This window comes from Dipodomys spectabilis, unplaced genomic scaffold, assembly GCF_019054845.1.
Source record: "Dipodomys spectabilis isolate Male_0828 unplaced genomic scaffold, ASM1905484v1 ptg000054l, whole genome shotgun sequence".
In the NCBI taxonomy this organism is placed as follows: Eukaryota; Metazoa; Chordata; class Mammalia; order Rodentia; family Heteromyidae; genus Dipodomys; species Dipodomys spectabilis.
This window is the reverse complement of record NW_024870731.1, coordinates 10,559,968-10,587,280: the sequence shown is the minus strand read 5'-3', so window position 1 is coordinate 10,587,280 and position 27,313 is coordinate 10,559,968. Positions and strand designations below refer to the sequence as shown.

Sequence of the window (27,313 nt, the reverse complement as noted above, 5' to 3'; positions counted from 1 at the left end):
TGTTATGTGTTGCTCAATACCATTTTCCTGAATGAAGAAAAACAACCCAACATACTCTGGAAATTTACTGCAACTGTTTCCTGAAAAAAAAAATCACAAACTCATTTCAAGTTGATATTTTTCTTTAGATTACTTAACTTACCAATACAGAAAGTGTGTACTGATAATGAAGCCACACAGTCAGGTCCCCATGGAACACACACATACACACACACACACACACACACACACACACACACACACACACACATTTTCCTTTCATTTTAGAATAACAGTGACTTGCCACACAAATATTTGTATGTTACATTGTGCTCTTCTTTTTCTTTTTAAGAAGCATCTAAAGGATGTCCTTCAAAGGGAAGCAAATTTTTGTGGACCTTCAGCGAAGTAGAAATGCATTGCATTGCCTTTTTTCTTTTTTTTTTTTTTACTCCCCAAGATAACACATATATTTTCTTTGGCATTTGAAAAGGGCAAAATTGGAAAAGTACAAAATTATATTGGAACTAAAAAGAAAATTCTTTAAAAAATTATAGTCGAAAGTGTCCTCTTTAAGTGGACTTGTGTCTCTTGATATCTAATTTTTTACCAATTACTTTGACTCTGGGGAGAATTATAGGGCTGCTGGAAAGAAGCTTCATAATTAAGGGAAATACGCAGGGGCTGGAGGCGCCTACCGGGATGTGCCCTAGAAAATGCTTGATCGCAAGGTGGGGGAGCAGCCTGGGGCATTCTGATTGTCGGAATCACACTGGTTAGCAGTGATTGACACACGGTACTGTGAAGAAACCCTGCAGCCAGCTATTCCCAGAGAGCAGAAGAGAGAAAGAAGGTAGCTGCCAGGCTAGCTTCTTAAATCAGAGCAGGGAATATGCAGGTGTGTGTTTAGTGTGGAGTCATTATTTTGGATTTAGAAATAGGAAGAGGACCCATTCTTGACTTGCAGCGCTTCTACATCTGGCACCATAGCGTCTTTCAGTATTCCCCCAGCTTCCTTGGCTGTGTGGAAAATTCGATTAGCTCCCAGGCTGCCATCTCCACATACCCCTCTCCTTCCCTCCCCGCCCCCCCCCCCAGCTGTCCAGCATCACCCACACTACTTTAATTTATTCCTCCTCTCTTCACCACTCACCCTGGAGTCACACCCTTTCATGGTGTGTGGAGGTCACAGAATTCCCTGCTAATTATTGTGTTTACACTTTGTGATCTGATATGTCACATTCTCCTGGGGGAACAGCGACTTTCTCTAGCCCCTGCCCCTGAATGGCCTGCCCAGTTCTCTTAATTCCTGCCTCCAAACTGTCACCTGCATCCCACTGGAGAAAGCAGAGAGATGGGCTTGCGTATTATTTTTTGTTTTTATTTTTTGTGTTCTCTGGGACAGAATTAGCATACTGGTTGTTTCCACCTTGTCCCAAAGTATTTTGAGATGGCAGAGTAACCTCCACACAGAAACCCAAGCACTGAAGTTCTTTCAGATTTTCTGTTGATCTTAAAATACATTTGAAAACCATAATACCCTAAAGCGTCTGTATTTGTACATAAAATAAAAAAGGTTCCCTTCCCCATGTGTGTATGTGTATATACATACACAATGTATATATGTATATATACACACACACTCTTTGTGTATGTGTTTCAGTACTAGGGCTTGAACTCAGGACCTGAGCATTGTCTTTCAGCTTTTTCACTCAAAGCTGGTACTCTATCACTTGATCCACAGCTCATCTGGAGCTTTTTGACCCCGTTGGCTTCAAACCACGATCTTCAGATCTCAGCCTCTGAGTAGCTAGGGTTACACGTGTGAGCCACCGGTGTCACTCTTTAAATGAAAATGGACTTTAAGAAGACTTAGCATTGAAGGGAGACCATAGAGGTACTTGAAGTATGATTGTGAGGGGCATTCCTACATAGTATTGGTAACTTAGTTATAAATTATTAAAGTGGGGCTGGGAAGGTGGCTCAGTGGTAGAGTGCTTGCCTTACATGCATGAGGCCCCAGGTTCGATTCCTCAGCACCACATAAGCAGAAAAAGCCGTAAGTCGCGCTGTGGCTCAAGTGGTAGAGCACTAGCCTTGAGCTGAAGAGCTGAGGGACAGTGCCCAGGCCCAGAATTCAGGCCCCACAACCACCAACAACAAAAAATTATAAAAGTGTGTTAGATTTTTGCATTTATATGTTTACTTCTTTTTATAGATCTTGTCTTTTTATATATCTGTCTTCTCTTTGTCAAGAAAGGTAACTCAGTATTTTTTTAGCTAAAGGATGTGTGAAAAGCATTAACAGTGGTGGGTTCTGGAAATTACTGGGACTAATTAAATTTTACGTTTTTAGATACGAATGCAGAAACAGGTGAGAAAGAACTTTGAGATGCCTATAAAGATATTATTAGTGATTTAAATGTTTGTGAGAGTTTGTTCTAATGACTATTTCTCTAGTCTAGCCAACTGTTTTCTGTAATATTTTAAATGGTTGAAAGATGGAACCATTTTGCAAAGAGCAAATGCTATAAATATGATTTAGTGAAGTGCATCTTTCATTTGCTGCCTATTCATCGACCACAAGTTGAAACTTAAAATGGCTACAAAGACTTTCAAAACCAAATTAGGAACTCATATTCATAAACACCTGTTTGTGAGTGTCTGAGAGCTCCTTGCTTCATGCCTGCATGTGTTGAACATTATAATTGATTCCCACTATGTCCTTATGATAGTTGTTTGGTGGTTATTATTTGTTGAAATCAAGGTTTTCTACTCTCGTTTTCCACCCCCAGCCTCCTTGTACTGGGGCTTGCACTTGGAGCCTGGGTGCTGTCCCTTAGCATTTTCATTCAAGGCTAGCACTCTACCACTGGAGCCACAAATCCACTTCCCTCTTTTGTTTTTGGGTGGTCAATTGGAGATGAGTCTCATGGATTTTCCTGTTCTGGCTGGCTTTAAACTGTGTTTTTGAGACCTCAGCCTCCTGAATAGCAGGGATTTTAGGTGTGAGCTACCAATGCCCAGTTGAGCACAATAATCTTGATCAATAGTCACGTCTTTCATCGTTCTCATCTCTCCCAACCCCACCTATCCCCTCAAATTACCTGGTTCCATTTTTTCATATGTACATTGACTATTGTGACTGTATTTGCTCACCTTTCCTCTTTCCATTTGTCTTCCCTTACTCCCCTTGACTGCTCCATCTCCTGACAACACATATTTCAATTTTTTTGGTATTCATTTTGTTAAACTATATGTTAGTTGTTCCAAGGAGTTAGTACCATTTCGTTATATATTTATTAGCATTAGTTTCTTCCTATCTCAGAATAGAGCTGGTGCCTGTGGGATTTGGAGAGCAGGACTGGTCCCCAGCCCCCTTCCCCAGGCTGCTTGCCTCTTTCCTGTAGCGTAGCTTACTGGAGCTGACATCCTTTCCCAACTATATTACTACAGGGAACACTCCCATCACAGTGTCTTTCTCTTGACCTTCTAAGGTCAACGGTGAACTCCTTGTAGTGAACAGTTACAGGGTTTATCTACCAGGAACCAGCCCATAACTGTAAGCCCCAAGACAGGATGTGGCAGATTTTTCTAGAACAAGTAACACTATAGGATGTTAGACACCTCTGGTGACAGGCGCCCAGTTGTACACAGCATTTTGAGAGTACTGTGGTGACAGTATTGTTGGCACGTCTTGCTGTGTCATTTCCAGAATGTTTCAATAGATGCTAAAACCTTTTCAAAAAAGTGACAAATATCTGTTGGTGAAAGGGGAAGGGGAAAAAAAATTAGAAGAAAAGACAGTGACTCAAGGAAGAGGTTTATTCTTCTTGTTTTCTCCCTCAGTTCCTCTGAACTCTGTAGTCAAATTTTTCGGTTGAAAGTGAACTTTACAACTTTGGTGGGGGAGGGGAGGATTGAGTGTGGGGGTGGGGGGGAGGATGGAAAGGGATGGGAAGGGGAAACAAAGGAGGAGGCTACAATGCTTGATAAGAAATGTACTCATTATCTTGCCCATGTAATTGTAACCCCTCTGTACAGTATTTTCACAGTAAAAAAAAAAAATTCACTGGAATTTGCTTGATTCTTTTATCTCATTTTATTTATTTGTTTATTTATTTATTTTTTGTCAGTCGTGGGGCTTGTACTCTGGGCCTGGGCGCTGTCCCTGAGCTCTTCAGTTCAAGGCGAGCACTCTACCTCTTGAGCCAGAGCACCACTTCTGGTTTTCTGGTGGTTTATTGGAGATGAGAGTCTAATGGACTTTTCTGGCTTTGCACCACAATCCTCAGATCTCAGCCTCCTGAATAGCCAGGATTACAGGCATGAGCTACCAGTGGTCCAGTTTCTTTCTTCCTTCCTTCCTTCTTTTCTTTCTACCTTTCTTCCTTCCTTCCTTCCTTCCTTCCTTCCTTCCTTCCTTCCTTTCTTTCTTTCTTTCTTTCTTTCTTTCTTTCTTTCTTTCTTTCTTTCTTCCTTCCTTCCTTCCTTCCTCCCTTCCCCCCTTCCCCCCTTCCCCCCCCCCTCTCTTTCTTTAAAAAAATTCTATCTTGCTATGTTGCTCAGGCTGGCCTTGCTTGGTCCTTTTTCTAAGCATTAGGATTATAGGGTTCACTACCATATCCACTGAAATATCTCTTCTTTTCTTTCTTTTTTTTTTTTTTTATGGAGTTTGAACTTTGTGCTTGCTTTGTGCTTGCTAACCAGGCACTCTACCACTGAGCCACTCTAGCAGAACTTTTTTGAATTGGCTGTTTTCACGATAGAGTGTTGCTTTATTCCTAGGCCAGTCTGGACTTTGATCTTCCCTTTGTCCTTCCCTTTGTCTCTGGGATAACAGATGTGCACCCCTGCATCCAGCCATGTGCTTTTCTGCGGCTTGGGTGTCACCATGCCCGGTGTGTGTGTCACCATGCCCAGCCATTGGTTGAGATAGAAACTTTGTGAACTCAGGGCCTGGGCATTGTCCCTGAGCTTTTTTGCTCAAGGCAAGCACTCCACCACTTGAAACACTTCTAGCTTTTTGCTAGCTAGTTGGAGGTAAGAGTCTCACAAAGTTTCCTGTCCAAGGCTGGTTTCAAACAGTGATCCTTAGATCTCAACCTCCTGAGTATCTAGGATTATAGACATGAACCATGGCACCCACGAACCTTGTGAACTTTCTTTGGGTTTGTGTTAAACCATGATCTACCAATCACTGCCTCTTATTCTAGTCTTACAAGTTTGAGCCCCTGTGCTTGGCTTCAAGTATTTTTTAATCTTCACTATAAGGGGAAATTTTAATTCTCATTTTTGCAGATAAGGTTTATTTTGCACAGGATTATACAATTTTTTATTTTTTATTTTTTGTCGGTTGTGGGGCTTAAACTCTGGGCCTGGGCACTGTCCCTCAGCTATTCAGCTCAAGGCAAGAGCTTTACCACTTGGGCCATAGCACCACTTCTGGTTTTCTGAGTGATTTATTGGAGATAAGGTCTCACAGAGTTTCTTGTCTGAGCTGCCTTTGAGCTGTGATCCTCAGATCTCAGCCTCCTGAGTAGCTAGGATTACAGGCGTGAGCCACTGGCACCCAGCTGATTATACAAATTTTGATAAATCCTTTTCCTGTTGTTCTGATAGCATCTTCAGAAGCAATAGTTCACTTCCTTCCTCACAATCACCACCAGTTGCAGGGACAACAAACACCTAAAATCTTTGCTACCCTTCCATTAGCTCTACAAAAAAATCTTAACTAAATTCTCACTTCTGCTCCCCTAAAATACTCTTCCTTCCTGTGTCATACACAAGTCTTGCATGCTTTGTGTTAGCATCTGCTGTCCAGCACCACCTGTCTCTCACTTTTGTCAGAATGGAGATTTGTCCTTTACAACCTCTGATCTAGCACCAGAGAGTCTTCCACCACATATTCATTCTAATAGTGAAATAATGCACTCATTCCTCCATTAGTTCATGATTGCTGACTGATCCCACTGGGTAACAAGTAACCCCTATCTTCATGAACCTTTTGCTAAATTGACCTATTCATTATTTCCATATTAGAGCTCATGCTTAGTCTCCTTTAATGAATTTCTGTTCTCAGTTTCTACGGTGCCCTTTAATTCATTGTCCCATGACTAATTTCTACATAGCCTTAATGACTTAAGTTATATGTTCCTTTTCCTGATCTCTGGCCCTGGAAATAATTGAACTCTCACAGTATAGTACTTGTGTTCTTATGGTTTATCTTCCCTTCCAACTATGCTTTTTTTTCCTTCCTTCTTTCCTTCCTTCCTTCTTTCTTTCTTCTTTTTCTGTTGGTTGTAAGGCTTGAACTCTGGGTCTGGACACTGTCCCTCAACTCTTCAACACAAAGTGCCCTACCACTTGAGCTACAGCACTGCTTCCAGTTTTGGTAGTTAATTAGAGATAAGAGTCTCATGGACTTTCCTGCCCGGGATGGCTTTGAACCAGACTCCTCATATCTCAGCCTCCTGAGTAGCTAGGATTACAGATATGAGCCACTGGTGCCCAGCTCCAACTATGCTTTTTTTTTTTTTGAGGGGGGGGGGGTCCTGGTCATGGGACCTTCACTCTGGGCCTGGGCGCTGTCCCTCAGCTCTTCAACTCAAGGCTAGCACTCTACCCCTTGAGCCACAGTGCCACTTCCGGCTTTTTAATTTTTCTGCTTATGTGGTGCTGAGGAATCGAACCCAGGGCCTCATGCATGCAAAGCAAGCGCTCTACCACTGAGCCACCTTCCCAGCCCTCCAACTATGCTTTTCTTGAGGAATCTACTGAATGCTTTCTGTTCCCTCAATGCCCTCTGTTCCTTCTGTGGTGAAGCTGGTGATAGATGGATAAATTAATAAATAGATCTTTGGTTTTATTAATTATAAACAAGTTAGTGGAAATAGATAGACTCTTCTTTCTCTTATAGATAAGTCTTTTCAGATCTGTTGTTCATTTCTGGCCCTCGTATTTCCTTTTTGTTATTCGTCATGAGGCTTGAACTCAGGGCCTAGACACTGTCTCTGATCTTTTTTGCACTCTACTACTTTGAGCCACAACTCCACTTTGGTTGTCTGGTTAATTGGTGACAAGAGTCTCCTGTCTGGACTGGCTTTGAACTGCAGTTCTTAGATCTCAGCTTCCCAAGTATCTAGGATTACAGGCATGAGCCACTAGTGCCCAGCTCTAGCATTTCTTTTTTATTGTTTTTATTTTTTTATTGTGAAAATACTATACAGAGGGGTTACAATTACATGGGCAAGATAATGAGTACATTTCTTATCAAGCATTGTAGCCTCCTCCTTTATTTTCCCTTCCCATCCTCCCCCCGCCCCCCCTCCCCACACCAAAGTTCGTTTTCGACATAACGACTTGTACATCTCATTGTTGCAATGGGTCCATCCACCTGTATCCCTATTTAAACGATTTGTTTTTCCCCTTCCCCTCTACAAATTATACCGACATGAAATACAGTGATAGCAGGGGTTATATTGTGGGGGAGGGACATACAAAGCAACAAAGAAATAATCTTATAAATGTGTTAGAAACAATCGCATGAAAGAAAAAAACATTTGAATACATATAGCCCTAGTATTTCTTAAAAAACAAAAACTCCTTCTGGTTATTCTATGAATCTGGTATTATTTTGAAAGGGAAAAAAATGTCTTAAGATTTCTTCCTGATCCTAGAGATAAAGAATTTGTTTCTGTTAACTGACATTTAATAAGTGTTTTCTAGTTGGAGAAGTTCCTAGTAATCTAAATTTATGTTTGCTGCTCTTTGTTACGATTATTTCTAAATAAAGCAGAACTAACCTTATTGATGAACTGCATATTCCTTCTTCTTCCCTCTTCCTTCCTTTTCTCCCTTTCCCACTCTTCCCTTCCCTCTCTACCTTCTCTCTCTCCACACTCCCTCTTGGTCCTTGGGCTTACACTCAGGGCCTGCGCCCTGTTCCTGAGCTTTTTGCTCAAGGCTAGTGCTTTACTGCTTGAACCCCTCACCTCTTTTTCTGGCTTTTTGATTGTTCATTGGAGATAAGAGTCTCACAGACTTTCCTGATAGGGCTGGCTTTGGACCACAATCCTTAAATCTCAGCCTCCTGAGTAGGATTACAGGCATGAGCCATGGGTGCCCATCTGCACATTCTTTTTTTATAACTGAAATTTAAGCTATGCCTAAGTGTTCTAGAAAAAGAAGAGTTGTTAAAACTCTGGTCTTTGAAGTGTTCTAATGGCCTTATGTGTTGAAGTGTGATCTATCACATGTTTATTATTTAAAAATAATATGCACTTGCACCATAGCACCACTTCCAGCCTTTTCTAAATAGTTCATTGTAGATGAGAGTGTTATATACTTTCTTGCTGGCTTCCAACCACGATCCTCAGATCTCAGCCTCCTGAGTAGTTAGGATTTGCAGGCATGAGCCACAGACACCCGGTTCAGATTTTATTTGGATTTCACCTTTTTTCTATTTGTTTCTTTTTTCCATCCCAAGATGCCAATCTGCATTTACTTATTGCATACTGGTGGCTTTTGAGACTTAGCCAGCTCCCTGTTAGCTGCTGTGGCTTCTAATATTCAGAACCACTGTGCTGTTCGGCCTTGCTAGTACCATGTAGCTCCACTTTTAAGAATTTGATTCATTTTGTCTTCATTCTTGGTGATCAACATAGCACATCTCATCCTTCTGTTCCTCCTTGCTTTGAGAAAAATCCCTTTGGAATGTCTTGGGCCAAGTTCCCCTCAACTCTTCATTGCCCTGTACTTATTAAGTGCTATGGGAAGATATGATGTAAGGTGGGCCAGAGCTCTTTAAGTTTTCCCAGGGTTATTTATTTTTTGTGCCAGTACTGAGGCATGAATTCAGAGCCTGTGTGCTCTCACTTGCCTTTTTTAGCTCAAGGCTAAGCCAAGATAACAGTCCCACAGATATGTCTGCCTAGGTTGGCTTCAAATTGTGATCCTCAGATATTAGCCTCCAGCTAAGATTGCAGATGTAAGCCACCAGTGACTGACTCCTCCAAGGTTATATCTGAAAAATATCCCAGTAGCACCATGACAACTGATTTTTCAAGGACCCCTAGCTATTCTAAACCACACTGACATATTAACTTGACAGTTTAACAGGATAATCATACATTAATGGTAAACAGATTTCTTCGTACCTGTTTCTGTAGGATGGGTCTCTTTTTAAATTTCAAGAGGATAAGTATATGATTTGGAGACAGAATGACCCCAAAGGCTCATGTGTAGAAGTCTTGGTTGGCAGCTGAGAGAGTTTGGGGAAAGTAATTGGAACACAAGTGCTCCATCTTAATCAGTAGATTCATCCTTTGAGTGATTAATAATTTGTGGAATACTGGCATTATCAGGAGTTGAAATGGGAGTCGAAGCCTAGTAGGCTGCTGGTAGGGGCGAGGGGGGGGGGCTGTCTTGGAAGGGTGTAGCTTGTCCCTGGTCCCTTCCTTTCTGGAACTCTATTTCCTGTCCACCATGAGGTGGGCAGCTTTGCTCTACCATACCATGATGTTCTTCTGTCTCATTATGGCCCAGAAGCAATGGAACCAAGTAATCATGGGCTAAAACCTCTGAATCTGTTGACAAATAAATCTTCCCTCTTTTTAAATTGTTTACTTTCAGGTATTTTATCACATCAACAAACACTAGCACAGTATGTAAACTGAAGAGAAAATTGTAGATTTGTTCATGAAAGCAATTTGACAGACTAACTCATAGCCTTCTCTGTGACAAACTTCCTGAAACTGATTTCTAGAATAATAGATCATAGCTTTTATCCCCCTTCTACTCTGGTGATTCCATCTTTGTTGCCTTTGCTGTTTTTTCTTCTTTCTTCCTAACCTTTTCATGGGAGAAGGTCTCCAGTCTCGGTCCTTGACGCCTTTCCTTCCTCACTAGTGGAGATACCACTTAGTCTCACACTTTAAATACCATTGGGATACTGATGACTTTTAGATTTACATCTCTAGACATTTCTCCGAAAGTCCAGACTTGAATATATTCTCAGCTCTCTACCAGACTCCTCCACCCTCATGTCTGCTGTTACATCAAATTCAATCAATCTAATTGTCCATCTTCCCCATCATAACTGTGGCAAATTCATCTATTCTCTCAGTTGCTAGGGCAACAATCCTTGGCATTATCATCGTTTGCTTTCATATCCTACAACCTGTCCACATGAAAACTGTGAAGATTCTTCCTTGAAAAAAGTCAGAATCCATCCCTTACCACTGGGAGCTACACAGTTAACAGTCCACTTGAGTCACTGGCATCTCCTCACTGGCTCATTGAGGTTGTCTCATAGCTGCCCTCTGCAGCCAGATGGATCCTTTTTTAAAATAAATCAGATCATGCCTAGTCTGTGTTCAGGGGCCTTCAGAACTTCCCATGTTTGCACTGTGGCCTGTAAGGTTTACATTATCTGGTTCCCATGGATTCCTCCGATAGTAAAAGACACTGAAGTTGAGAATTCAAGTAAATTTCCCCAAGGCTCCCAGCTGGAATATGGAGCAAGCACATCTAGTTAGCTCTAGAATCCACAGCCTTTAGCTCTTAAATCTAGGGAAATGTGTACAGTTAGGGATTGAGAATAATGAAGACAGCTAGGTGCCGGTGGATCATGCCTATAATTATGCCTTCTCAAGAGGCCGAGATCTGAGGACTGTGGTTTGAAGCCAGCCCAGGCAGGAAACACCCAGGCCCTGAATTCAGTACTGGTGTTATAAAAAAAATCTTTTGAAAGAATAATACTATTTGAGCTCTCCATAGATTCTATTATACTTTAGTTAATTCACTTGTAACCGCTTACATACCACCCAGTATGTTTACTTAACAGATTTATAGGCACATTCTGGCTACTACAAATGAGGGAAGCCATGCAACTGTTGTTTTTCTGGGCCTGGCTACTTCACTTAATATACCAGGAAATGGGTACTTGCAAGAGTGGGGGTGGGCCCAAGGGGAGAAGTGTAGATGAATGATTAGGGGAGGTGGGGAGAATACAGTCAAGAATTCATTATATAAACCAGGAAAATTGGAAAAATAAGGGAAGGGGTGGCTTGAAAAGGGGTGAAAATGTTGAAGGGATGTCACAGATAAAGATGTATTATATATAAACTGCTTTATTAAATGGCAAAATATTGGAGTATATCCTACAAAATTAAAGTGAAGGAAAGGGGGGTTGGGAGGGGTAGAACTGTTGAAAGCGGTGACATTGATCGAGATGCACTGTATTCATAAACTGCTTTGTTGAATGGCAACTCTAGCGTACAAATACTTAAAGATAATAAAAATGTTTTTTAAAAATTATGAAGACATGGGGCTGGGAAGGTGGCTCAGTGGTAGAGCGCTTGCCTTGCATGCATGAGGCCCTGGGTTCGATTCCTCAGCACCACATAAGCAAAAAGAAAAAAGCCAGAAGTGGTGCTGTGGCTCAAGTGGTAGAGCGCTAGCCTTGAGCTGAAGAGCTAAGGGACAGCGCCCAGGCCCAGAGTTCAGGCTCCACGACCGGACCCCCCCTCCAAAAAAATTATGAAGACATATAATTCATAATTTACCATCAGCCCTGCTCTTTTCAGAGAGTCATCCCTTTTCTTTGTTTCTTTTTTATTAGCATTACTGAGTTTTGAATTCAGCGTTTCATACTTCCTAAATGAGTGCCCTCACTACCGATCCACACATCCAGCCCTGAGTTTGGTTGGTTACTTTTGAGCTAGAAGCAGCTTTCCATTGAGAAGGAGTCCCATGGACATTTTTCTGCCTGGGCTGGCCTTGAACTTCAGTCCTAACAATATCTTCCGAGTAAGGATTATAGGTATGACCAGTGGTACCCTGACGTTTTTATTATAATTTAAGCACATATTTCTCTGTCTGGTAGTTTTTGTCCTTTGGTCCAGGGGATGTTTGGTGGTTTCCCAGGTCCATTCTTCAGGACTGGGCACTAACATGGACTTTTGTGACACATAACTGGTATTTCCCCTCCCCTGCAGGAGGGTGGCCTGTGCTTGTTTATTAGGGAGTTGCATTTTAATACATCTCCTCTAGAATGACTAGATAGTATCTGGTCTCATGTATTGAAGGCCTTTGGGTAGCCAGGCGCTGGCCCATGGTGGCCCCACTGGGAGACATTGACTTCTCTCTCCCAAGGTAGTTGCTGGGGATGCAGAACATTTGTTGCTGAAAGAGGCTGCTCTCAGGTTTGACTGGATCATGTGGGTGTGAGTATCCATTTGTCAACCAATGAGAGGCCTATTCTGAATACAAAGCTCCTTTGTCTTCTTCCTCCTTGGAACTGAAGTAGCTTTTATTTTTTGCCAGTCCTGGGGTTTGAACACAGGACCTGGGCACTGACCCTAGGCTTCTTTTTCTCTAGCACTGTACCACAGCACCACAGCACCATTTCCAGCCTTTTCTGGTTATGTGGTACTGAGGAATCGAACCTAGGGCCTCATGAATGCTAGGCAAGCATTCCACCATTGAGCCACATTCCCAGCCTGAAGTAGCTTTTTATGCTCTGTAATATGTTGTGACAAATGTAGCAGCTCAGAAGAACATGTATTTATTCCCTTGAGATACCTGTAGTTTATCTGGGTTCGCTGTTCAGGTTCCCAACAGGCTGTAGTGTTGGTGTTGGCTGGAGCTGTGGTCGCATCAGAAATTCAGCTGGGTAAAAGTTACCTCCGAACTCCCTCAGGTGTTGGCAGAACTTATCTCTTGCACTCAGAGGACTATTCTCTTCCAGCTGTTGGTCAGGGGCTGTCCACATTTCTTTGCCATAGGACACTCAATGTCATGACAGTGTCCTTCAAGCCAGTGAGGGATCTCTAGCTCCAGCCTGCAGGACAGAGTCTTTTAGAGCCTAATACAATTACAGGATGTTCCTACTATCTTGGCTATATTTACTGAGTTCAAGTGAGCCACAGGTTGCCCCAAAACCTGTGGAGGCTTGTGGAGTCAACTCTTAAAGGCTTTTCCACTGTTCCTGTATTTCCTCAATTCACCGTGGGTTTAAGATCCAAGAAACAGTAGGCCAAGGTAATTTTCTTCATGGTTCATCTTGAAAAGTCCTAATGCCTTTTCTTGTCAGTCCTTTGTCTTCCTTTCGTTCAGATGTAGCTGAGTTAATTATTGGGTGAAGTGAACCAGAGCTGCCATTCTTGTTACAGAATTTCTTGTTCCAGAACCAAAAGGATACTTACTAGATTCTGTGCTAATTCTTTATGATTCCTTTTGAGTGTGAGCTGTGGATTGTTCATAGACTCCACTTCACTCATCTTAGGAGTGTTTCATTGAGTCGCTAGTGTTCATTTGTCTTAAATAATTACAGTTTTTCCAGTCTGAATCACTTAAAACTGCATTGGCTATTAATAAGTAACCTTGGATAGCCTGATATTAGTTTCCATGTGATAGAGAGCTGGGATTTTGTGTGTGTGTGTGTGTGTACCAGGGTTTGAACTCAGGGCCTCAGACTTGTTCTGCTTGCTTGTTCATCTAATGCTCTACCATTTGAGCCATGCCTCCAGCCAAGAATTTTACTGGTTAACTGGAGATGGACTCTCCTGGACTTTTCTGCTGGAAATGGCAACCAGCACCTGGGGTAGGATTTTACATTTTAGAAACTCCATTCCCTTATCCCTTTCATTGCTTTTTAAGACCCCTGTAATACCTATGACAGTATGTCTTATCAGGTCTTCTCTTTGGAAAGTCTGGATCTTCTGTTGTTTTTATGGGGAGGACTGAGAATATGAATCTCATCTCTGACCAAGTGTTAAGATAGTGGCTGAGGTACAGAGTTTGTTTTATTCTGTTAAGATTCATTTAATCCAGGTTGACTGGCTTGAAATCAATTTATTCTTTTGCATTTCAAACATATGTGCCTCATTACGCTACCCCAGAAAGGATATGTAAAAGGGAAAAAGAAAATTAAAATAAGCTATTGAAGTTTGCTTACCGAACCACAGTGTCACACCTGGGAAAACCAAATCCTCTTTAATTTTTTTTTCACTTTCAAATTTCATGTAAATCTTACCCAGCTGGTTAATGATATCATAAATTCCTTTTAACGCTACATAAGAATCGTAGAAATTCATTTTTAAAGTATTATGACAAATATGCATTTAGAAACCAGGGTAAGATGACGTGTGTATCTCAGGGTACGGTATGAAAGCCACTTGCAAGATGGCCAGGCCTGGTCAGGGCCCCCTCTGTGAGTTCATAAAGGGCCAGGAGTTTCCCCACATACCTCGGCCCTTCATGGAAGGGCTGTGTGTGAGGAGTGAGCCTGAACTTGAATGTCTGCTCCTCACAAGTAGCCACACTTAAGCACATTCCCTTGATTTCTACTTGGGTCTTATTTCCTAGGCCAGGTTGGGCCAAGGAATCCCCTTCAATTCCCAACATCACGTGGCCTCTAGAAGTTCCCCAGTCCTACCTTAACGTCACACAGAGAAAGCCACAAAAGAATTTTTACACTTTAGAATGTAAAGGGATGATGTGATGGGGTGGTTTTTCCCTTTGGGGATTGCCATATCACAAGCATGTCTGGACAGAGGGAACTTGGGGAGCAGCCCACTGCTGCAGGCGGCCGGGCTGGGCAGTACCTTCCTTCAACCTGTCACCTTTCGTTCCACCCTCTTTCCCCAGAACTTCTGCTTTCAGTTGCTCTGAGCTTTCTGTGAAACTTCTTTAATTTGGATCTATCGTGCCAGATGGCAAGATCTTTAAAAAGGGACGAGTCGTTTTAAAGTCTTTTAAAAAAATGAATCTTTGTATTGTGATAGATGAATATATTCTATTCATTAAATAGTGAATAAAATTGGAGAGTACAACTAAAGTCAGTTATAATCATTCTCCATACCAGCCCTGGTTTCCTCAGGCCCTCCCTATTCCCAGACATAACTGTTGTTAACTGCGTGTGTGTGTGTGTGTGTGTGTGTGTGTGTGTGTGTGTGTGTGAGAGAGAGAGAGAGAGAGAGAGAGAGAGACAGTATGCTGCTAGTTCTTTGCCTGTGTCTGTCAATGGAAAATATGTTACTGACGTGAGTGTTGTATATGTGTGTTCTGTGTGAGCCATATTGTCTTAAGCCTATAATTCTATAATGATGTATTTTACATGAAGATCAGATGTCTTGGAAACTCTTCTCCCATCTCCCTTCCCTTCTCTCCTTCCCCTTTCCCTTTTCTCTCCTCTTTCCTCTCCCTCTCACTTCTGCCTTCCCTTCCTTCCACCTTCCCTCCCTTCCACTTCTTCTACCCCATCTCCTCTTTCTTCCTTCTCCCTGTCCCCTTCACCTCCTCCCCTTAATAGGATCTTTGTATGTAGTCCAGTCTGGCCTCAAACTCTCAATCCTCCTGCTTCAGCCTCAAGAGTACTGAGATTACAGGCATGTGCCATCATGTTCAGCCTTCTTAGAGGTCATTTGATGACATAGACCTTTATATATTCTTCGCATTCTCTCTCATAACTGATTTTTCAGCAGTGTTGCTTTTAACAGCTACTTTCAGAACAGAATTTGGGGTTTTGTCCAATATCCAGTGATTCCTTTTTTAAGAAAATTGTGGACAACTAAAGCTACCAGCACAACTATGTTTATTGCAGCATTATTTACCATAGCTAAGATCTGGAACCAACCCAGATGCCCCTCAGTAGATGAATGGATCAAGAAAATGTGATATATATACACAATGGAATTCTATGCCTCCATCAGAAAGAATGACATTTCCCCATTTGTTAGGAAATGGAAAAACTTGGAAAAAATTATATTAAGTGAAGTAAGCCAGGCCCAAAGAAACATAAGCCCCATGGTTTCCCTTATTTGCAATATCTAGTATAGGTATGAGTCAAGCGGAAAAGGTCAGATAATGTGATGTTAGGAAAATGAACCCTTAGATATGTATTTTAATGTTTTGTTCTTTCATGCATGTGTTTCTAACGCATTTATAAGATTATTTCTTTGTTGCTTTGTATGTCCCTCCCCCACAGTGTAACCCCTGCTTTCACTATATTTGACGTCAGTATAACTTGTGGAGGAGATGGGGAAAAACAAGTCGTTTAAGGATACAGGTGGACCCGTTGCAACAATGAGAAGTACAAGTTGTCATGTCCAAAACGAGCTTTACAATGTTGGTGCGGGGGGTGAGGGGGGGGGAGGATTGGGACTGGGGGGGGGGAGGGGGGAGGCTGGGAAGGGATGGAAGGATAAACAAAGGAGGAGGCTGCAATGCTTGGTAAGAAATGTACGCATTATCCTGCCCATGTAATTGTAACCCCTCTGTACAGTATGTTCACAAATAAAATAAAAAAAAAAAAAAAAAGAAAATTGTGGACAATCTCAATCCTTGCGTGTTTTCTCTCTTCAGATCTCAGAAAACCGATCTTCACAATGAAGGCTACATCTTGGAATTAGATTGCTGTTCCTCCTTAGACCACCAAAAACTCATCCCAGACTTCGTTAAGAAGGTGAGCATTGAGATTAGGACCAAGTGAGTCAGGTCGGCAGAGCGTGTGCTCAAGTGGACATAGGTGAGTGAGTGGGTTTGGGTGTCAGCTACACCTCCAGATACTTCGGATGGAGGGTAGGAGGTAGAGTGGAGCTGTGACAGCTGTGGCAAGGGCCTCTTCCCACATGTCATTCAGGCTGGAGCTGACTCTGGAGCAAGGTTGTCTTTCCCTCTTCCTCTCAGGCTGGAGGGCCTCTCCCATCTTGTGGCGCCAGCATGGTATTACCAGCTACCGGGCCTGCAGGCCAAAGTGGTGGGGCTCTGCCCCTCGCTCAAGGTGGCCTGACTTTCCCCACCAGATGCCACCTTCCCCTGAGCCTCCTTCCTTTCCTATCATGGGGATGTGCCAGAGTCACATGCTTCTGGCATGTAAATGTACCAGGAAACAGTGACTAGTGAAGGGAAATTCATATCTACCAGACATGTGTCGGGTTCTGAGATTCATGTCATACCACATGTGTCTTGGTGCTACATTGTGAGGTTTATTTGAGTTTCAGTATGATGTTTCAGTGGTCTGAGGCTGACTTCTGTTTTCGTCTGATCTTGTGCTCCCTCAGTCTTTCAGCATACTGCTATGTGTCACTTGTTGGCGATGGGATCTGAGACAGCGTCACTAGAGTCACAAGGTGGTTTCCAGAGGCCACTAACCCACTGATGTGGTCTCTTGATGCAGCATGAGACGTAGGAGGCTGCTGTAACACAATGGGACTTGGGGTTAACAATAGGCTTTTCTTTTTGGTGCCAGTACTGGGGCTTGAACTCAGGACTTGGCACTTTTGCTTGACTTTTTCTGCTCAGGGCTGGTGCTCTTATCACTTGAGCCATATTTCCACTTCTGTCTTTTTGCTGGTTAATTGGATATGAGTCTTTCATATTTGTTTGCCCAGGCTTGCTTCAAACCTTGATCCTCAGATCTCAGCATCCCACAATATTCTTTTTTTAAAAAAATCTAATGTAAGTCCATTCTGAAATAAAGGTAACAATCATAGTGAACTGAGTACATCAGCCAGTAACTGGTCTTTCTTTTCAGGCTCTATCTACAACATGAGTGTGTGGGATCTAGTTTTTTGGGACTGGACATGCAGTAGGTCTGTTTATACCACCAACCTCACAGACACAGGGATCACACTCTGCACTGTGAAGTTGTGACAGCTACAATGTCGTAGGTGATAGGAATCCTTCAGCTCCATTGTCTTTTTACAGTCTCTGTAGGGGACAAACAGTCTGTCATAGGTGGAGCCTGGCTATAATGCTCAATCCTCTTACCCCATACAGGTGGCTGTGGTGCACTTGAGATCTAAACATCCAACTAGTAAGTTGGATGATAACTCTCATTGGCTGTCAGTGTTGGGGTCAATAATAGCACTAGGTGCTGGGATATAGGGAACAAGCCAGCCTCAGTTCTTTCTTCATGTTGTCACAAATGGCAGGCAGTCTTTGAAGATAAACATTACTAGCTGGGAAACAGCTGGAAGGATGTGTGAATGGTCCCTCAGGAGGATGCTTGAGTGGATCTTGGAGGGGTGAGGGGGCGTGGTGCTGACACAGCCACACTGGGCCAGCTTGGGGATCCTCTACATAGAGGGAGCAGCATGTGTGAGGATCTGAGGTGGGAGGGGTTGACTAGGGTTGAAACCAGGTTTTTAGATCCAGTCCCAGTATCCGGGGGTCCTGTTAGACCTGGCCAGTTGCCTGCATATGCCAAATAGACATGTTGAAGGGCAGAGAAAGGAGATTCATTATATGGGAAGTCAGCACTTCAGTATAGCTTCAGCCATTTTCAGAAGTACAGATACTGTCTTTAGGTTAGATAGGGAGAATTGAGGGCAGGGAACAAGAAAGGTATGTAATTAAAATAGTCCCAAGTCACAGCTATGGCTTGGTTGGTGATTAGCTCAGTCTTTGTCCCAGAAGGAATTTCAGACAAATTATTACTTTATTATTGGAATGGAACAGAAACAAGGTGGTCTCCTGAAGTTTTCATTATTTATTTTCTGTAATAGGAAGAAGATATTGCTTGTATGAGGGCAGTTTGTTTTTCACACGAGCTTGCTTCTCTGTGAATCTGGTCTTTCTTGGTGTCCATGGTGGTCACCTAGTTAACTGTACCTCAGATCGAAGGCCACAGATTAAAAAGGTTGGGGACTTTTACTTAATTCACAAGACCCAGCAAAAGCATTTTCCTCTTACAGAATCATAAAGTCTTTCTTACAGAATCGTAAGAGGAGTCACCACAGAGAGAGAGGTAGTAAAGGCCAGAGAGACACAGGACTCAGATGTCAGCGCAGTGGGAGAAATTTTGCAGAAGAGTGAAATAATAGGTTGTCAGGTAAAGGGGTATTTATTTGTTGGCCCCTTCTTCCTGTATTTACTTATTAGTATTTGGGCCCTGAGACATCCAACCTATCCTAGATGGAAGGAACCAAGATCGCAGAGCAAGAAGATCTCATTGATCAACATTTATGGCAGTTCTGATAGAAGATTGTGCAAATTCTGTCTACTCTGACAGAATGGATTATTTCGAAGGGAGGAGAGGTGGGTATTTTGTTTATACCTACCTCCTTTAGATGTCTGTAGATGAAGGGCCATGTTCTTTGGATTACTGCAAATGCATAACCAGTTTGGGTGGGGTCATCCTAGGGGGAGCATGTATGTAGCTGCTGCTAGGGGCAGATAATGCTGGAAATGCCTTGCACTTAAGTCAGCTGCTTGGAATGGCTGGGGAGACACAGGAAGGACACTCTGTATACTCTGTCCATTATGTTCCTTGAAGGATACATGGGATGGGAGCTTTGGTGTCAACAAAAATCAGATCACTGTATGACTGACATGTTGCTTGTGGCCATATTGAGTGGTTAGGAGGAACTAGTCGGGTTGGTGGGATGCTTGGCTGCTGCATTCTATAATACCGAGGTGGAAATGGATCTCTGTCCCACAACAGGAAACTTCCACTTACAAGGTTCCTAGAAGACATTAGTCAGGTTTGTTTTACTTCTCTCTTCTCCCAGCATATTTTCCTCCTACTCCTGTTGTGTGTGTGCATGCATACATGCTTGTGTGTGTATATGTGTATTTGTGCAATAATTTGGTTATATAGCTGTATCTGTATTAGAGTTCTGTGTTCTGAATATGATGTGTTTTAAAGTCCACCGTAGCTAGACTTTAGTGGTTCATGTCTGTAATTCTAGCTACTTAGGAGGCTGACATCTGAGGATGGAAATTGAAAGCCAGCCAAAATAGGAAAGCCTGTGAATCTCTTTATCTCCAATTAACTACTAAAAAGCTGGAAGCAGAGCTGTGGCTCAAATAGAGTACTAGCCTGGAGCAAAAAAAGTTTAAGGATAGCGCCCAGGCTTGAAGTTCAGACTCCAGCTTCAGCTGCCCTCTCTCCACCCCCCACAAAAAAAAAAAATCCAGAGAAATAAAAGGAAGTTCACTATATCATCCTGCTCCTACTGTAGTAGCCTTGATTTCACATAAAAAAAATTGGATCTAAAAAATAATTAAAAACAAAATTACTGGGTCCAGACAGACTAGATTGCATATAGACTGGTTGCTGGGGCGACCTGAAATTTCTGCTCTGGAGTTTGCCTCCAGGTGTGTACCCCAGTCTTTCACCTCTAAACTGGGGGCTCATGGTCCTTGAGGTCACACCATTCAGCACCTCACATGCATCCTTCCTCCTCGTGCATGAAGGCAGGCTTGGATAGCTTCAGCATTTATGGCTGCTGCTGCTGCTTGCTGTGGATCTAGTTTCTAGCCCAGTGGCCATGACAACCAGAGAATGGGGACAAAATAATAGGATGAGGTCTCTTCCTCTGCTCATCTGTTCCATTGTTGGACTCTCAAGGAAATGCCACTTCTGGGTTTCAAGAACAGAGGAAACCCAGATGCCCTTCTCCTGTTTCTGAAGATGGCAGAAATTTTCCTGGGTATAAATGTGTCTTCGCTCAGTACCCAGATAGAAGACCATAGGGAAGAGATGGATTAAAATCCATTTGTGCATTGTCAATATTTAGTGACTAGCTTAGCTCCTCTGTGTGTGTGTGTGTGTGTGTGTGTGTGTGTGTGTGGTGTGACACTTGTTAATTGCTGTTCATTTAGGCCAAGATGAAGCTGTGTCACTGGCTGCTACAGCTTGTCGCCATTACTTTTTATATAGGCCATTATTTAGTCTGAAATAATGGCTCCTGTTCCAATGACAAGTAGATTTGTCTTGGGACAAGATGGTAATTAACTCGTTTGGTCATTGTTCCATCATGCCCGATATGCTCATTCTCTTCTCCGTATATGAGAATTGCATTCAAAACGAATAGATTATTCTCTTTCTAAGTACAATGTCCTGGTATATTGTTTTGCCACCAAATGTTTGAAACGTGCAGAACCTTTGGCTCGAGAACAGTAATAGGAGGAGGGAGAGAGTTCATGATTTCCCGCAATTAGGAAAAACAAAGTCATTTGTAATCTGTATCAAGTATAATTAACTGAAGATGCTGTTGTGATTTTGCATAGAGGGCGACCGGCTTCTGGATCTTTCCATGTGGTTTTAGGAGTTCTCTGAGTAAGTCCCCTTGCTAGGCTCTGCACTCCTCTCATTCCCTGCCGTGCTTAGCCAGCCTGTCTTTGCTAAATTCCTTTTGATGGATCACACAACAGTTGATATGCAGAATTATGGGCAGATTTTGGAGAGAGTGTATTTTCTGAGTCCTAGAGCCAAGTGCTCGGGACTGTGAGAGAGACAGTGTCCCTACAATTCCTTAAGAACTCTGACTTGACAGTTGTCCCAGAGGTAGATGCAGAGCCTGCCTGTGTGGCCTATGGTGGCATTTCCTGTCTTAGTTCCCAGGTCAGAATGAAGAGCCTGCAGCAGCTCATTCAGAAGAATGTCCAAATTATTATCTGCATCTGTGAGTCTGGCGCATTCTCTGTCTTGACAGTGATTCTTTTCAAGAATCCAAGCAAGCAGGGAAGCTGTGGCCTCTCTTTAGAGAAGGTCCGGGAGCTCAGAGGAGTGAGGGCCTGGCCTGAGGTGGTGGTGGGGGAGAGTAAGGTGCAAAGGGACTTGGGAGCAGTAGGGTCATTCTTTAGCCTCTTTGGGGAAGGTTCTAGAGAGCTGTGTTGTACAAAGAGGACTCTGCAGAGTGAGGGATTGATGCTGGAGAGGCCCAGGGGCCAGCTAGATGGTGCTCTTGCTGGTGGACAGGAGCATGTATGGAGGTCCAACGCTAAGACCGTGCTATGTCCTGTTTGGCTCACATGTGGGATGGACAAAGGGAAAGGAGTCCTGTTCTCAGCAGGGAACCCGTGGAGTAGGGTGAAGCCAGACCATGAGAAGGTGGGTTAGTGTATCAGACAGGTTTACCTTGGAAGATGCAGGGAGTTATGTGCAACCCAGGGCAGGAGTGTCTCTCTCTCCCTCCCTCCCTCCCTCCCTCTCCTTCTCTCTCTTCCTCTCTCTATCTCTCCCTCTCTTCCTCTCTTTCTCTCCCTCTCCCCTTCCTTCCTCTTTTCCTTTCCTTTGCTCTCTCATTTCTCTCCCTTCCTCTCTCTTCTCTTTCCCCCTTATTCCCTTCCACCTTTCTTCCCTCCCTCTCTTTTTTCTTCTCTCTATCCTTCCCTCTTTTCCCTCTCTCTCTAAAAGATATACTGTTGGCTCATATTTACGTATTGATAAGTTTGTTTTGACTTAAAATGAGACCCATACCTGATGACTCATGCTTGTAATCCTGGCTACTCAAGAGGCTAATATCTGGAGAATTGTAGTTTGAGGCCAGTCCAAACAGAAAAGTCCGTGAGACCCCATCTCCATCTCTACAACATTAAATATGATTTTATTTCATGGGAAGAATCTTCGGTGTCAGGCAGATGCTATCTAAAGCACTTGGCATTTGCTATACCCTTAATCCCTATCACTTCTAGGAAGGCTTATTCTCCTGATAGTTCAGAAACTGTATCTTGCCTATGACCAATGTGACCTACTCATAAACTTGATGCACTTTATGCTGAGGCTTCCGAGTGAGGACAATGGCAGAGGGGTTTTCTGCCCTGTCCATGGAGGAGAAACCATGGTCAGAAACTTGGTAGTCTGGATTTAGCAAAATACATACCCTTCACACTTCCAAATGGCACTGCCTTTAGCTAAGGAAACAGCAGGTGAATTTTTAGATCTCAGATCTCCTTTTACTGAAGCAGTATTACTGGGATTGTAGAACTCTGCCTGGGGTGCATAAATGACTCATGATTTACTTCCTGGTTGATTATTGAGTATTCAGAGCCTCATTTCTTCAAGTACAGTGCAGAGTCTAATTTTAATTAGTGTAACACGTCAATTCAGAGTGGAGAGAAAATCATGTTAAAAAGGCTTTCCTGCACTTGCTGCCCTCCATCTATCCCCAAATCAAGAGATGTGACAGTTTTGAAAAGTAAAAGTGGTAAGAGCCAGGCACCAGTGGCTCATTCCGATAATCTTAGCTACTTAGGAGGCTGAGATCCAAGGATTGCAGTATAAAACCAGCCTGGACAGGAAAGTCTGTGAGATTCTTACCTCCAGCTAATCAGCATAAACAAAAGGCTGAAAGAGGATCTGTGGCTCAAGTAGTAGAGCACCATCTTTGGGTGAAAAAGTTAAAGGACAGGTCCCGTGTTTAAGCCACGTTGTACTGATATACAAGCCCAGACAGCCAGACACAGACACAGCCAGACATAGACACACACACACACATACACACACAGAGTGATAAGAGTTCAAAGGGGGCAAAAATTGAGGAAATCTTAGAGATGAGGGTGTTACTGGAGTGGAGGAAAAGTGAGCTAGAAGCTTACTGGGGTGGGGTGGACAGAGGTCCCTGCTCCATTTTCACAACTCAGTAAATGTTTATCAAATCAATGGAGAGCTATGAGAAGAAATGTAAAGGAAGAATCACATTGCCTACTCTGTCAGAAGGGAAGAGAGGACCCAGAGCTGACACTGGATGACAGAGGCCTGGGGGAGTTCATTCCTAAGGACAGCATGAGGAGCCTTGTGGGGGGCGGGGCGGGGGAGGCAGGCACAGAGGTCACAAAATTAGTGACAGATCTGTTAGGGGGCCAGGGATACCCTTGAAGGAACATTCTAGAAGTCAGTTATTGTTGGCCTGGAACTGACACTGGGTGCCCTGTGCTCATCTCCAGGTAGTAGCTCATGGTTGCCTGCTAGAAATACAGACCTAGCGTTGCAACTCTGTTGGGCTGGTTAGTTGCCTCTGCTGTGTTTCCAAGAAGCTGACTATGTTTTTATCTTCTCCTTGTGAAAACTTGGCTTTCATTGCAAGCAGGTCTAGATGTGGGATGCTGGAACTTTCTTCCAGTTCATTATGAAGTGCTGATACTCTTGTAAAGGTCAGAGGAAACAAGGAAGAACTTCCACAAAGCCGGGGAGGGGGTGGCTCAGGAAGAATAGGCATTGCAGAAGGTCTCACAGGATGGCTTCCAAGCAGTCAAGTGGCCAAATTGGAATGGCCTGCTGGACTCTGCCACCTGGGGTTCCTGACTAGTCATAGAACAGCGACTGTTATAGGGCAAGCAGGAGCTTTCAGGGTTTAAGAATAAAAATATATTTTGAAGAAATGACAAGAGTGACAGCTAGGACAGGTACAGGTAGAAGGAAATTTCATTTGTTTTAAATAGGAGAAATGACTGATTTTTTTGGTTTTGGTTTTGGTGATTAAACTCAAGGCCTGGTGTGTACTAGGTAAGAGCACTCTCCCACTTGATCCACACCTGCAGCCCTTTTTGCTTTAGTTATTTTTTGAATAATGGCTTTCGTTTGTGCAGAGGACTAGACTCAGATTCTGGTCCTCCTACCTACGTCTTCTGAGTAGCTGGGTTTAGAGGCTCTGCTGTTGTACACAACTTACTTGTTGAGACTGGACTTTGCTAACTCAGATTGTGTTTTTAAAAGCTGAAAGATGTCAGTAGGGAGGGAAGTTTCTGAAATTGAGAGGTAATAAAAGATAAAGGTGGGCACCATAGAGGGGTGGGGTATCTTGTGTTCAGGAATAGGGCACCCCTTCCTTAGAAGCCAAGGAAGGCAGTAAGAAGGTTCCAAGTTTGGATTTCAAAGGGTTGAAATGTGGCTTAGAAGCCTGTGTTCTTCCAAAGTTTCTCTACTGTTCTGGCCTCCCTTGGTCCTCTGATCTCCTGCTATTTTGATTGGCCCAGGATCCTCCTCTTCTGTCCAGAGAAGTCAGCCAAAGTCATTTTGAGCCCAAGGGAGGAAGCAGTTCATAGACTGGTCAAGATGACTCCCCAGAAAAGAGGATACATTCTTGTGCCTTATTTTCTCCCTGTTCAGGAATCCATAATGGGTACTGGGGTTTAGGGTTCCATCTTGTTTCTTTGGACAGCTTTTCTAGGGCCTGCCATGTTGCATGCCAGGGAGTACTTGAGTGAGGTAGTACTGTCCCGCCCTAGTCACAGGACACCTGCAGTCTAGCTGAGGACAGGATGTAGGACAGACGGTCACATGGCAGGTATATAATCAAGTGGGTAAGTGCCTGGAGTGGCAAGGGGTTCCCCCCCCCCCCCCACCAGGTTTAAGTGGGAGCTGAGAGTGGTCCCTGAGGGTGTGAGGTGGAGGGGTGGGAATAGTTTGCACAAAGGCCATGGGGTGGGAGAGAGAGAGAGCATGATTAGTCCATAGGATGAAGCTAGAGAGTTTGCTAGGCTAAGGATATAGGTCTTTATCCAAGTGATGGGAAGGAAACCATTGAAGGATTTGAGGAGGAGCAGAGGATTCTGGGTACATTGCAGAGGGATGAGAATGGCTGTGGTGGTAACCAGAGTGGGGCCTTAGGATGCAGTCATCACACTCCCCTGCTGGAGCAGCTCTTTGTGGAGATTATGGCTTAGTTTAGGTGGTAGCATCGTGGCGGAGGTATGGAGAGCAGGTTGGATTTAAAACATGTTAAGCTAGGCATTGGTGGCTCCTGTCTATAATCCTAGCTACTCAGGAGGCTGAGAAATTAGGTTTGAAATTTGAAGCCAAAGCTGGCAGACAAATTAGAGACTCTAATTAAGCGACAGAAAGCTAGGAGTGGAGGTGTGGCTTTAGTGGTAGAGTGCCAGCCCTGGCTCTGAGTTCACTCTCCAGTACTGCCCCCTCCTCCCCCACAAAAACCATAATGAGTCAGGCTGTCCTCTAGGTTTGGGATCACATGGTGTGGTAGAGACAGAGAGGCAATCAAGACTGTTTGGTTTATGCAGCTGGTTGTATGGGCCCTTTGCTGAGTTTAGGGTAAGTGTAGATCAACCAAGGCTGATACTTGGCTGCAGAAAGTAACTGAAGGATAGTCAAGGAAACTGGACCATGGATGAAATCTCCCAGGAAGGCATGGGGGAAGGTAGGAAAGAGGAGAGCTGAGTCTGAGGAAGTCCACTGGGCAGAGGAAGCTGACAGGAAGTGGGTGACTAGCGAGGTGGGGGTGGGAGGAAGTGTGGGTGCTGGAGGGTAGAGAAGGCAGCTGATCAGCAGAGAGGAGTTGTCCATGCTGCATGCCCAAGGGCAAAAAGAAAGTCAGGTGTTCAGGAGTGGCCCTGGAGTCACAGGGACCTCCAAAGAAGCTGTTTTAGTGGCCTGTCCCTTTCTATTCCGTGTTGTTGTTGTCACTGTTGTTATTGTTTTTGCAAGACTTGTTGCAAGACTTGTCTTTGGATTGTAGTGAGAAGTCATTGCCCTCACTCCTCAGAACTCAGGGGTAGCCCTGTATCATTTCCATGACAGGTCTGAAGTGTTATCTTTTCTTTTTAATTTAAGATATTCTTTCTGTCAGATGCTGATGGCTCAGGCCTGTAATCCTAGCTGTTCAGGAGGTTGGGCTCTGAGGATTGAGGTTTGAAGTCAGCCTGGGCAGGGAAGCCCATGGCACTCTTATTTCCATTTAACTCCTAAAAAGTTGAAAGTGGAGGTATGTCTCAAGTGGTAAATCATCAGCCTTGAGTGAAAAGGCCAAGCAAGATCTCAAGGTGCTGAGTTCAAGTCCCAGTAGAGGCAAACACACAAGCATATTCTTTCTTTCCATTTGTTCAGTTATCTTCATTGTTTTCAATGTAATTTTTTATTAAGCAAACTGAATTTTAATATGGCCAGGGAATTAGAACTGAATCAGGTTAAGCCTTACCATTTTATGTCATTTTTTTTCATATTCACAGCACATATCACATGAAGTAATAATTAAAGAACTTCTAGTTAAGTCAGAAGAAGGAATAAGTTGAGGCCCCTGTGAATGGTGTGGAGACAGGCATGGAACAAAGGACTGTGGCCTGTGGGCAGCCTGTGGCTCCATTGTGGTATCTTCTGAGAAGTGCCTACATCTAGGGAAACAGAAACGGCTCCCAGTCTCATGGAGCAGGTCATGACTTGAGGGGAAGCGGCAGATACCAAGGGCAGTGGCCCCTCTGTGCCCGTGTGGCCTGGCTCTTTCACTGTCCCCTCAGTGTGACTTTCCACACTCCTGGAAATATATTTTCTATCCCCACTAGTCAGTGGGAACTTGGCACTGAGACTCACACAGCTTTGCTGGAGGCCTGGCATTTGGGCTGGTTGTAGAGCAGCCTGAGAGCTCTGGAAGGTGACAGTTGGATGGCAGGTTTCCTGTGCCATGGCCATTGACAACTGGATGTTACCCCTGGGACCTATTGAGATGGGTTCCAGAGAAGGCTAGCAGTGCACAAGCTTGGGTATCCACCAGGCTCTGGCCCATTTGCCTTTGAGTCCTGCTTGAGCAGACTGGAAGATTCCTTTCTTGCTCAGATGAAGCCAAAAGGCTTGAAAGTCTAGTTCCTCCTT

At 43.6% G+C, this 27,313-nt stretch overlaps 1 protein-coding gene across 5 annotated transcripts in view; it reads left to right on the top strand.

Moving 5' to 3' along the window:
• Nucleotides 1-27,313, top strand: part of Rftn1 (raftlin, lipid raft linker 1) — a 220,220-nt gene that overhangs the window by 109,246 nt on the left and 83,661 nt on the right. For all 5 annotated transcript variants that reach the window (XM_042680088.1, XM_042680089.1, XM_042680091.1 and 2 more), the window contains exon 4: nucleotides 16,348-16,447. In XM_042680088.1, the coding sequence (XP_042536022.1) occupies nucleotides 16,348-16,447 (100 nt within the window). The remainder of the gene's footprint in view (nucleotides 1-16,347; nucleotides 16,448-27,313) is intronic.